A 13,181-nucleotide genomic window follows, 5' to 3' on the forward strand; every position below is an offset into this window, starting at 1 on the left:
AGTGTTCTCGAGGCTATGAAGATGGGTTTGACCAAACTGCGGGAGGCAGTGCAGGACAGGAGTGCCTGGCATGCTCTGGTCCTTGGGGTCACGAAGAGTCGGACACGACTAAACAACAACTCCCAGGATTACAGCCAGATTCAGATACCCTACAGGTTAAGTCCTTGCGTTTCAGAAGAAATTGAAACAGTTTGCCATGTCTTACTATTTTCTAAATTTTATTGAGATGTCTAGGAAATTATTAATCAAGTAGCTAGTTTGTATTCTGGAAAATAATTTGAACATTTTGCTTTTCCTTTTCTCTCCAATACAAAGAATATCACTACAGAAGCTGTAGATAAATTTTCATTGAGAGCAAGATAGGTGTGCAAACATTATCTAAACAAATGTAATCTGGTTTTCCCAGCTGTTAAAAGAAACTGTCTGTGTTTACACACACACACACACACACACAAGTTGATGTTAAATTGATTAAATTTGGTTTTCATTCCTTTTCTTTTGTTGTCAGTAGCAGGGATGAGGACGAAATGATGGAAGCTAAGTTTGAAAACGCAGATGTGTTCATAGCTACTCAGACCTTGGCTGCATTGGACAAAGACCTAATGGGTAGGCTGAAGTTTAAATTTGCAAAAAGAATGTAGGAAGAAGGCAAATGGTGACAATCTATCAGTTAGGCAGATGAGAGAGCAGTCAAACTGGGAAACTCCATAGAGGTGGGACAGATCTCATAACTCAGGCTCTATCTAGTAGCAGCACATACCTCATCAGATTGTTCAACTTCCATTCCCAACTTGTCATTACTTTTTGGGGGCACTGTAGTGGGAGGTTATTCACAGGGGAATAATGTTACTAAATATTAAGGGGATCTAGTGAAAAACTGAAACAAGGCCCATCTGGTCATTGCAAAAAAAAAAAAAATTATACAGAGCTGGGGGGAAAGGACTACAGTATCATTTCTATTCAGTTACTAGGATAGATATTCAGTATTTTATATGTTTCAGACAAGTGGAATTTTCTCTAATAGCTTCTCACAAATGTGTCTCACGGCCTGCTTGGGAAATGCTATACTTTCCAGTTTATAAATTATTACCAGTAATTTTCTTTGTCTTTATATTTGGGAAAACATAATGTGCAAATGCATAATACACACAATTTGGTTTCATGAGGACTATGTTCTCTGTTTTATACTTACTACCCAGTAATGTAAACTGTGTAGCTGGCACATTCTCATAGTATATTTTCATGACTGACCAGGTATCAGAGTAGCTCCATTTGCTGGGATACACTGCACCGTAAGCAAAAGACATATTGGGAAATGTTTAGCATGAATGTGTATAAATTAAAAAGTGCTTAAAAGAATATGGATGTGTTCATATAATACAACCAACTCAACACACCCAATGGAGATTTTATTATTTTGTTTTATTTATTTTCTAACCACAACCCTCTACATTGCATCTCAAGCAGCTGTTGCAGCTGGAGTTTGTACTATAAGGGGTGCTGCTGTTAAAACTCCTTGGTTTATTATCCCCTGATTGTGATAATATTTTGGGATAATGCCATGGTTCATAGTTTTGAAAGATGCTCTTGGTATTCTTTGCAGCGATGGAGAGTATGGAGGATGATTCTGAAAGCGGATCTGTATCTAGTGAGACGAATGGCTCACCCCTCCCTTTTCCACGGGATGCTGAGCCTGTCCAAGATGTTCCAGCTCCTGTGCCAGTGACGATAATAGATGAAATTCCCGAAACGGACATTATAATCCACCCCACTAGAGAGGAAGGAGAACCTTTGTTTTCTGAGACAGGGGCTAATGAAGATATTTCAGCTGATCCCATTATCCTAGCGAAGCTTACTAATGAAAATAATAATGCTGGTTCTTTGAGCAAGGGATCTGTAGATGGTATATCCTCCAGTTTATCCAAGAGCTTATTACAACAACAGTCACCTAAAGAAGAGTTTGGACGCCCAACTGAGAAAGAGCAGGTATATATATCGGAGACACACACACCTCCCTGTGAAAAAACGAACACAAAGGATGTGTCCCTGGAAATCCTTACAAAAAATGGTACTGAGTCTGAAAAATCCAAAGTGATTTCTTCCAACTTTACTGTTATGAGTGAAAGAAATAGAGCAAAGGAGAAAGTAAAACAATTGAAAGAGGATAATAACAAGGAAGGACTTCCGAGCAAAATTAAATCTGAATTGGAATGCAGATATGCATCAACAAAAGACCCAGACGAGCAGCAAACATCTTTATGGTGTTACCGTGTTCGCAATGGAATCACAAGCTATGAACCTAAAATAGGTCTGACCACCTTTAAAGTTGTACCTCCCAAACCCGAAGTAAAATATTTTGACAGAGATGCCTCCCTTTCTACTGGTGCCATAAAAATAGATGAATTGGGCAACCTGGTGGCTCCAAATGCTGGTAGTATGAAAAAGGTCACAGTAAATATGACTTCAAGTGAAACAGAGGAAACTCTCATTGGGAGAGCCAAAGCATACTGGAGATCAAATTCTACGAAAACACCATTGGGGGAGTCCCCAGTAGGCTTCCCCACCAAGCCAGCAGCCATCACCAATTTCAAACCCCTCAATAAAATAGGTGAAACAAAGCCTGACTCCCTTGCAAGTCTGAAGGCAGCAACGGCACCACTAGCTGGTTCCAGGACAGTTGACAATAATGTTGGGCCTTGCGGGGGGAAGCCACACATTTACGCCACGCAGTCTTCAGTTAAAATGCTAACGACTCCAGGGGTCAAGACAGATAAGATGGAGCTCCCATTTCAGAAGCCCCAAAGAAGAACATCAAGCCATTACGTAGCCTCTGCCATTGCAAAACGCATCGATCCACTCCAGTTTAAAACCAGTCAAGAAAGGCATGACAAAGTAGAAGAGATGAGGGGTGGGAAAGTGGTAAAAACTGAAACAGAATCACTTCCCAAAAGATGCATTATTTTGGCCAAAACCCGCCCAGTAGAAATGCAGCCAGCAGAAACAAAAAGATCTTACGTAGATATCTTCAGTTGCAGCCAAAATGCATCAAATACTCTACCACTTGGTGCTCATTCCAAGATAAGAAGTAGCACACATTGCTACAGGGAGACATTTACCACAAGACCTTCTAAAGATGGTCTTGGAGAGAAGCCCAGCTGGGATTCAATAGAAAATGTAGTTGTTAGAGAGACACCTTCTATATTTAATCAAAGGAGGGAGCAAATAGATGAGGCTAACTGTCCCTTCCTCCTTAGATCATCCAACAGTTTCTCATCTTCCATCACTTCCAGCTCTTCTGTGAAGTCAGCTGGGGGGCATCCTATCAACAGTAGACCATCAGAGTTAGATGGAACAGCTATTGTTAATCATGTAGTTTCAGAAAAAGATGAAAAACTTGACAGTGTGTGTGAAAGCAAAAGGGCAGAGTCTGATGTCGGAGGTGATAATAAAGTTTTTGGGCCAAAGAAGAAGTTTAAGCCAGTAATCCAGAAGCCACTTCCAAAAGATACATCTCTACACGGTGCTTTAATGGAAGCCATCCAGAAGGCAGGAGGAAGAGAAAATCTCCGAAAGGTAAAAAACAAAACAAAACTTAGCTAAAAGCATATTTGGATGTTATAGGAAATCTTACTGGATGCATGAAGTTTCTTGTAACATCAGGAACTGCTCTTAGACTTCTTAAAAGAAGAGTGGCTGGGGAAACCCAGCCAGATGGGCGGGGTAGATATTATTATTATTATTATTATTATTATTATTATTATTATTATTATTAAATAGTGAGCTCTGCCTTTCAACCTTAGCAGGCATCAGTCTGTTTCATAACAGCTGTTGTTTCTAATTTAAAAATATATAGTGGCAAGATACTACACTACGCTACAATCACTTCTGCACTGTGTGTGTGTTTTTTTGTGCAACTTAATGTTTCACTTCTTTAAAGCAGCAGAAAGTGCAGAAGTGTCTACTGAAGCTAATTACAAATGGCCTATAGTATAAGACTAATCCTGTACTCATTAAAAGTAATAATATATAACTGCAACGCATGGAAGAGATCTGGTTGAACATAATACAGATGACAAGACTGGTTTTTCCATCTCTGATAAACAAGGCCCACTCCTACAAATCCCATTTAATTTTCAGTGTACTCAGGCTGGATAAAGGCCAAAGTCAGGTAAGCCAACTTTCCAACTGAGTGACATTCCGAATGCTCCAATTACCTTGTTTCCAAACTAGGTAGAAATAGATGGTTTATATCTGTTTTGTCACATGCTAGATTTCACCCAGCATGGCTAATGGACCTCAGAAGAAGCCACTGTTCACAGAACAAGAGAATGAGCGTTCTGCCCTTCTGGCAGCCATTAGAGGTCACAGTGGAGCCTCAAAGTTGAGAAAGGTAAGAACGGAGACCTTGCATCTTTCCAGTAGCTTCTTCAGCCTTTACGCTATGTCATCATCCCTGTCCTGGAAATGCTATAATAAAGGAAGCTCTGCTTGAATTAGCAAACCGAAAGTAGAAATATAAGCCAGAGTAAGACATGTCATGTACATTCCTAGCAGAATGTATCACTTCTGATTCACTGACAGAATTGTACCTGTAGCAGCTGATAATAAACATTTATTTACTTAAAAATCACTCTAAACATTTTTGAGGTGGTGGGGCCTTAGCTCTGTGGTAGAATACATGAACGACCTCTAGCTGAGACTGGATAGCTGCCCTCAGTCAGAGTGTGCAACACGAGGCTAGATGTGCAAATGGTCTAACCTGGTAAAAAGTAATCACTTTCGTTCCTTTGTTTTGTTCGTATGAGATGGTTGTCCTGTAGCTGCTGAGAGGAAGTCATCTACTGATGGCAGCTGAGAGTCATCCGAGACTTCAGCAGTTCCTGCACTCTGCCTTTGCAGTATAGGAAATAGAGTGGCCCGGATATGGCATCTAGCAATTATAAACTGAGGAAGAAGAACTCAATGCTTATGCTTCTGTCAACCATTGTGTGAATATTTAATTTTTAATTTGGTTGACTGCAGTTTGAGTACACACTGTAAAAAGCTAATTATTCTGGAAGAATCCCTCATTGATTTGCTTAGTCTTTTTTCCCTTTTAAAATAGGATTTAAATAATACCTTTTTGAGATTTAAAAAAAAATCAAGCAAAGTTTAAAGGCACAGAGTAATTATCACTGTTACTAGTTTCTGATAAAGCTTCCGGGGAAGGCTAATAAATCATGTTAATTCCAAACTCCTTGTTGTCATTTTCAACCTAACTCAGTGGCCAACTGGCAACATTTTTGCCTTGTGCCAAAATAAATTCCAGGATCCCACAGTTCAAACAAATAAATCAGGATTGAATTTCTGAGACTGCTTCAAGGTCAAATGCTTGATCTTAATCATCAGTTCCTTTAAATGATGTGAGAGGGGAACAGATGTTCCTGCGTTGCAGGGAGTTAGACTAGATTAGGGTTACCAGACGTCCCCAGATTTGCAAATCTGTCCCCGGGAAACGTGGCCTTAGCAGCCCAGAGCCAGCCTGGTAGCGCAGTTGGCTCTGGCTGGCTTCAGGAGCTGCTCGCTGCCGTGGCGCCCACCATTTTTCCTTGCTAGAAGTCCCCATATAATGTGTTGCGCGCAAGACACATCATATGGGGATTTCTGGGAGGCAAACTGGTAGGTGCCATGTCAATGAGCAGCAAGCAGCTCCTGAAGCCAGCCAGAGCCAACTGTGCTACTAGGCTGGCTCCAGGCTGTTGACTGCTGCTGCTGCTGCCGCCACTGCTAAAGGGGGAACGGGGACGTCCGGCAGTACAGATCTCCTTCCCCCTTCCCCCTTTGTTTTGACTGATCAGGTAAGGCTCGGTAGCTGTGGGCGGGCGGGCGTTGCCCAGTTTTTTAAAAAAACTGCACATTTATGTTTCACAGGGTGTGAAAGAAGGGCTTTGCAACTTTATTCAATATGGATGTGTGCTAGGGCCCAGGATCTTTTGCCTCACCATCCCCACAAGTAAAGGGACCCCTTACCATTAGGTCCAGTCGTGACTGACTCTGGGGTTGCGGTGCTCATCTCGTGTTATTGGCCGTGGGAGCCGGCGTACAGCTTCCAGGTCATGTGGCCAGCGTGACAAAGCCGCTTCTGGCAAACCAGAGCAGCACATGGAAACACCGTTTACCTTCCCGCTGTAGCGGTACCTATTTATCTACTTGCACTTTGACGTGATTTCGAACTGCTAGGTTGGCAGCAGCTGGGACTGAGCAACGGGAGCTCACCCCGTCACGGAGATTCGAACCACCGACCTTCTGATTGGCAAGCCCTAGGCTCTGTGGTTTGAAGCTGCTACTCAGCTTCAAAAAAAAAGCGTCCCTGGATTCATTGAAAAATATCTGGTAACCATAGACTACCGGTAGATGACCCTTTAAGTCCCTTCTAACTCTACAATTCTGTGATTTAATAGGGAAATAAGAGCTGTTACAAGGTTTTCATTAATGGAACAAGGCAAAATTGTCCAGAAGGGAAGAGATTAAAATATCGTTATGAGTTTGTGTGTGCCAGACCCTTCATGGATACAGCAAATGTTAAAACATAAGGCGGGATAGCTTCCTGTCTTCAGGTGTTGGGCATTAAGAAAACAAAGGAAAGGTGATGGGCCATTAAGAGAACAAAAGAGAGGGAGCTCTGTGACAGACTGGCAAATGAGTGGGATCCCTCCTCCAGCTCTAAGACAAAGCTGGAGTTTGAGTGCAGGGTTTGCTGTGAGGTGAAAAGTCACAGGCTGAAAAGGCAGAGAGAAAACCATGGCTGATTTCTGATTGAATCCTGGGCTGCGGCTGTGGGAGAAGCAAGAACCTCTTGGGGTGTTGATGCTCTGAACCCCTCCATCGTAGATTCAGGTTGTATATATCTGTAAATAAACCATATATCTTAAAGACACCTCTGTCTCCGCTGTGCCTCATTCCCAAAAGGAAACATGGACCCTGTGCCTGGAATCCCTCCCATTGGGGAGATGTGTAACAATATGCACCCAGTATCATTGTTCCGTTAAGCCTACTATGACCTCTCCCCCCCCTTCATTTTTATCCATGGTAGATCTCTTCATCTGCCTCTGAAGAGCTTCAGAGTTTCCAAAAAGCAGAAGCAGCCTTGCAAAACAGAGAGGCCTCTACAACAGAGCAATGGGGGAATCAGCTGCCGCCGCCGCCACCTCCTCCTCCTCCTCCGCCACCTCAAGTGACAATGAAAACTCCTAGGTACATCGCAAGTCCAAGAGCAGACAGCCCAGGGGATGCAAGGCAGGCGCTAATGGAAGCAATCCGCTCGGGAACTGGGGTGGCGCGTTTGAGAAAGGTAATCATCTTTCTAAGGCGGAATATGAACAGGAGGAGGCATGGCTTGGGGCCTGTGGTTGAATGCAAGAAAGGGAAGCAGGTGTGCTTGTTTGGCACAAGTAGGAAAGGAGTAGAAAGAAATGATTCAAATTTATGTGAAACGAAGATAGCCTAGGGTCAGACAGCAGGCTAAATGACCTCTTACGTGATTTCTGTGAGTGTTTCTTACGCAACTTAGTGTGGCTCCTCCGAAAATCTGGAGCATCCTGTGTTCAGTCTTACGGGACAATAAAATTAGGCTTTCCTACAGAGGGTATTCTCATATCGATCAGAAGCAACTCTTACAAATTGCATACCATAACTGGTAAAACTTTGGGCCTTCTGGTTGTGTTCTCCTTCTGTCGCAGGAAGACTCCCTTTTGTGGTGCAAATCTTAGGGCCAATTTAAACACTGGCACCTGCCGTGCAGCTGCGCACCAGCAGCTATTCCCAGTGATTTTTAGAATGATTTGGCCCCTTTGACTTTGCCTTTCAGCTTCCTTTTCCCCAATCTCCTCATTTTGGGGGAAGCTTCCTATTTCAGAGCTCAATTTGTTCATGTTGAATTTTCTTGGTAATTGGCCATTTACACGACATTGTTATTCCATAGAAGTATAGTCACTGCTCTCAGTTGGCTCACACCAGGTCCCAGGAACCACTCCAGATTACGGCCAGGGTCACCATCCCAGAAAGGGATCACGGGTGTGTTTGCAAATGCAGATGGAATTTTCCCACCACAAGCACGCAAAGACGTAAACTTATCTGCTTGCCCTCTAAAGGAAAACAAACCCACAATAATTATAAACTAAACGTTACAGCTTCCAAGTCATTTTGTAAGACAGAACAAACCACAGAAAATCATTAGTCATTGGAGAAGAAATCTGTAGCTTTCAAAGTCTATTGTATTTCTGTAAACAACAACGCTGTACAAACCATGACATCAAAGGTCACAGGAAGATAATGCTGCCGTTGGTGAGGTTGGTTTCTTATTCAGCCTGGGCCCCCTTTGTATGTTTTCCCTCATCTGTTAAGGTCAAATATGGTGTCCTGTATTGGAGACCACAGAATTCAATAAAAGGTGTGGAATGGACAACAACAGAGGGAAAACAGTATTTGCATTGATCAATGAAATAGTTTATATATTTCATACTTTATTATTATACATCACTTCACTATACAGTACTTCTGGGTGTATAAAGAGATAAATAAACATAATAAACTAAACTAAAATTTACTTCTTGCTCTGTTCTTCTATAAATGTGCTCCTTGCCCATGGAGAGTTGGATTGTATATAGGACGGTATTCAACTAAGTTTATTTCTGAGTAGACCCATTGAAGTTAATGAACATGGCTAAGTTAGGTTCATTAATTTCAATAGGTCTATTCTGAGTAGAACTTGAATGAATACCACCCTTATTTATTTACTGCAATATTTTAATCCCTTCATGTTTAGTTGCCAGATGGTGAAAGAGTCCGTACTGAACAATAGAAATTATTAAGTACATTTGTTGCACTTCTGTTCAATATTTTAGCAAGGGAAAATGCGATGAAATGTGACAGATAACAATTTGTGTGTAAAATTAAAGTTGCTTCAAATTGAGGTGTATGCAATTTTTAATAAATATAATGAGGGTGTAGTAGAAACACATAGTCTGACAACGAGACATAGAAAGATAGGTTAACATAATAATGTCATTTTTGAGTCTGAAAATATAAATTACAATATATATTTATTTTATTTCAGGTCCCTCTGCTTGTTTGAACACTAAATGCTCCAGTCACTCGTTTCTTATGCAATTTTTCATGCATTTCTTACTGGTTTGAATGGACACCCATGGCAAAAGGATTCCAAGAAGTTTACAGGCCAAAAATAAGCTGCATTTTCTGTGTTTCTCTCTATTTTTTTATTTGGTTCACAGGTTGCTACACAGCTTCTGTGCCAAGGATTTGTGGGTCCCTTGCCCCCAAATAGTCAAACCGTGCCAATAAAACTATTCTCAATGGCAGGTTAATTAGCTGACGAACACTTTTTGCTGTGTGTACTCAGCACCAACATATTTTTGCTTGTTCAGTTAAAAATACGTAGCTATTCTGGACCATTTAGTTAATTTCTTTTTAAAAACAAAAGCAGTTTAAAACCTCAGAGTATACAGACTATAGATCTGTTAAAATGGGATGGAGGGGTTATGACAGAAACTCAGTGGTTCAAATTACCACATGCTGAAGTCACTGCTTTTTACAATCAAGCAGGATTGATTATCCACAACGTTTTGACCAAGCTACCGGTACTGTAGTTATCACTAGAGATTCAGAGATCACTTGGGATCCATTTGACAGGCAGTTTTAGGGGATACCGGGGACGCAGGTGGCGCTGTGGGTTAAACCACAGAGCCTAGGGCTTGCTTATCAGAAGGTCAGCGGTTCGAATCCCTGCGACGGGGTGAGCTCCCGTTGCTCAGTCCCAGCTCCTGCCAACCTAGCAGTTCGAAAGCACATCAAAGTGCAAGTAGATAAATAGGGCAAGTAGATAAATAGGGATCGCTACAGCGGGAAGGTAAACGGTGTTTCCGTGTGCTGCTCTGGTTCGCCAGAAGCGGCTTTGTCATGCTGGCCACATGACCTGGAACCCTCGGCCAATAATGCGAGATGAGAGCGCAACCCCCAAGTCGGTCACGACTGGACCTAATGGTCAGGGGTCCCTTTACCTTTACCTTTAGGGGATATAAAGTCCATAATACTAACATCTGCAGATATGCTGAGCCCCAAGGGCAGAGGGCTTGTGGGGGCGCCTTAGTAGGGGGAACTTTCCACAGAGCTGTGCCTGGCACGTTCCCTGGCAAATGTTGAAGGCAACAGCTCTCTATCCTGGCATTTGACACTTGATGTGTATATTTTTAAAACCCACCTTTGTAGTTGTTTTGAACTGTTATTAGTATTGTATTTTGTTGTGTATCCCACCCATCCCATTATTACCCACCCTTCACCCTAAGGGAGCCGTACAAGATTATCATTACCTTATTCTTCTTCTTATCTTGCACAGCTCCCATTTGTTTTAGTGAGACTTGAAGAGGTAACTTTCCAGTAGATGTGTCCCACGTCAAAGTGCAATTAAAAGTGCTATTAATACTGCTTCCTGGGAACTACTGGCTGTAATTTGTTTCCAGAACTGCTGCTAGTGGGTCAGGATTCCAGCCCCCTTCAATGGGCTTATGCTCATCTCACATATCAAACCTGATTTCTCATCAGTTAAGCCCCAAACATTTTTAAATGGCATGTTTTTAAAACAAATTAAGCTACTTTCATAGATGATGTACATATTTTGAAAATATTTTCTTATAAGAAAATTAGCATTAAGAATTATTATTGTCTGGGTTTTACACATTTATTGTATGTTGTAAAAGAGTTTTTAAAATGCACCTTAATACATGTTTTTGGTTTAATAATAATTACAGCACTGGATGTAGTCCAAAATGATTTTTAAAGGCACTGTGTAATGTTGCTAACCTTTCAAAGTGTACTGTTAGCCGTCTGCAAGCCTGTGGCTACATATTATATCATGTAAAATACTAATTGAATTTAGTGCCACAAATAAAAGAAACATAAGTTTTATTTGTCATGCTTATCTGAGTTTTGTACAAATGAGGCTGGCAAGATATAATACTTCCTTTTTTTAGAGAATTAAAGGTGCTATGAAAGAAGCAGTGTTGATTGTGGTGTGCCAGTTCCTCTCACTGCCACACCAGGTAAAAAGGTTTCACCGTTTTCTCCAAGAACCTTTTTGATCAGCGGTGCAAGCAGAATAAAATAAGTGTGACAAAATACTTGCTTGTGATGCCACCTTTATATCTCTTTGAAACTATACTCTTATCTCCAATCTGGGTTGGAGCAATCCTAGAATCATAGAGTTGGAAGGGATCCTGAGGGTCGTCTAGTTGGAAGGTTGTGGACTCTCCTTCCTTGGAGGTTTTTCAGCAGAGGTTGGATGGCCATCTGTCATGGGTGCTTTAACTGAAATGCCTGCATTGCAGGGGGTTGGACTAGATGACCCTTGGGATCCCTTCTATGATTCTATAATTAATTGTGAGGTTATATTGACTACCAAGTTGGCGTTAGCAAAGCTTCCGGAACAGTTCAGCTTTGGCTCAGCATGATGATGCAAGCACTTGACTGTTCCTCCTGGTTTACAATAAACATCCTCAATTAGAGGATCATGTTTTGAGAGCAATTGAGTGACTGATTAAAAAATGTCCATGTTCTCTCCCTCAACTGAAACAGTTTCTGCATGGCCTCTAAATGCTCTGTCCTGCGTGGCAAAGGTCAGGGTCACACTGGCAATACATTTAAGGACCTGTCTCCAATAGTTTTCCTCTTTTCATGCTGAAGCATCCAACATATCAACAGTTCCGTGTGCAGACCATATTTCTTAAATTTTACGTGTTTTTATGTTTGCCTTTGATTCTTGAGTGCTTTTTCCCGGTAATTAAAGATCCACATCCTTTCCCGAAACTTAAAGGTTTACAGTAAATTTTGTTGAAAGTGGGAGTGTAGCACAGCAAATAACAATTTTGGCTGCACATTTTGTTGTCATTTCATAGTAGCTTTCAGAAAGCCTCTAGCTAGTTGTCTGTTGCCTAAAATGGGCCATTTCCACAACAGTTTTTGGTATATTGCCAGTGTTTCTTGAAAATGAAAATTTGCTTAATCAGTGTCAGTTGCAGCTGCATTTTGCCATTTTGAAAACCCCTGGTGACTTTTTGCAATTTAGTCATGTGCCTCTCAGTCTACGAGTTATTTTTACACTTCATGACGCCACTAGAATGAAAGTTACTTACTTCACATAATGAAAAGCAATAAAAAAATATAAAATACTAGCAATAATGTAATATGAGATAAGGCAAATGTAAGTGTGCAGCTTGCATATTACATCATTGCTAGTATTTTATTTTTACTGCTTAAATTTATCATTACATCATATTTCATCTTACTGCGCATACCTTATGTCAAGAAGTACGTCCAAAATGCATGCGAGAGACAGCACACACAGAGCAAAGCAAATCTTATCTCCACTCGCTCTGCTCTGTGGACAGCAGCATTTATAAATGTACACAGCAACCCAGCATTTCCAGAAACATCTACACAGATCCACTTTGGAAAGCTTTGGTGCTCATTAAAAAAAAAAAGTGATAAAGAAAAAAATGCAGCAGACCGGCTGTAGAAGAGCCTTTACGTTGGAACTCTAATCTTAAACAGTAGATGGAGAAAGAGAGACTACTGGGGATTTCCATGGCCAAGGCAGCAGAAAGTCAATATGACATAACACATGTGCAGTGACATCACTAGGTCAGTGCATGTCTTAGCCTCTGGGAAATTCCCTTTATGGAACTTCCAGAGGAGGAAATGGCAGACTGACTGGCTTTCTGTTGGCTCAATTTTTCGTTATTGTTTCCTTTTCCTTCCTCTTTTTATCCCCTCCCCTCCCCTTTCTTCTTCTTGCTTCTTTCTCTTTTCTCCCCAACCCCTTCATTTCTTCCTTGGTGTCCTCTGCTTGGGGCCTGTTTTCAGAGATTGTACACTTAAGGGGGTAAGTAAATGGTTGGTGGAGAGACCTGGAAATGGTGGTGGTTGATGGTGAGAGGCTGAGAGGAGAAAGGAAAGATCCCAGGTGAGAGCTACCTTCTGCAAGTGGTAAGGGTTAAGAACTACCTTTGAGAGAGGGCACAGTATTCAATTTGTATTTACATTCATTTACTCTACATTACATTTTCTACATCTTACTGTATTATGGAAAACCTTTAATAAAAATATTAACAAGTACAGAGCCGTCTCAAGCA

At 41.3% G+C, this 13,181-nt stretch overlaps 1 protein-coding gene across 13 annotated transcripts in view; it reads left to right on the forward strand.

Moving 5' to 3' along the window:
* COBL (cordon-bleu WH2 repeat protein) overlaps positions 1 to 10,180 on the forward strand; it is a 99,833-nt gene extending 89,653 nt beyond the window's left edge. For 12 of the 13 annotated variants that reach the window (XM_035136100.2, XM_060282187.1, XM_035136101.2 and 9 more), the window contains 5 exons: positions 509 to 606; positions 1,604 to 3,573; positions 4,271 to 4,390; positions 7,073 to 7,330; positions 9,095 to 10,180. In XM_035136100.2, coding sequence (XP_034991991.2) covers positions 509 to 606; positions 1,604 to 3,573; positions 4,271 to 4,390; positions 7,073 to 7,330; positions 9,095 to 9,112 — 2,464 coding nt within the window. In that variant the 3' untranslated portion in view covers positions 9,113 to 10,180. The remainder of the gene's footprint in view (positions 1 to 508; positions 607 to 1,603; positions 3,574 to 4,270; positions 4,391 to 7,072; positions 7,331 to 9,094) is intronic. The other variant, XM_060282184.1, reaches the window with a different exon arrangement.
* The last annotated feature ends 3,001 nt before the right edge of the window (positions 10,181 to 13,181 follow it).

This window comes from Zootoca vivipara, chromosome 13 (assembly GCF_963506605.1).
Source record: "Zootoca vivipara chromosome 13, rZooViv1.1, whole genome shotgun sequence".
In the NCBI taxonomy this organism is placed as follows: Eukaryota; Metazoa; Chordata; class Lepidosauria; order Squamata; family Lacertidae; genus Zootoca; species Zootoca vivipara.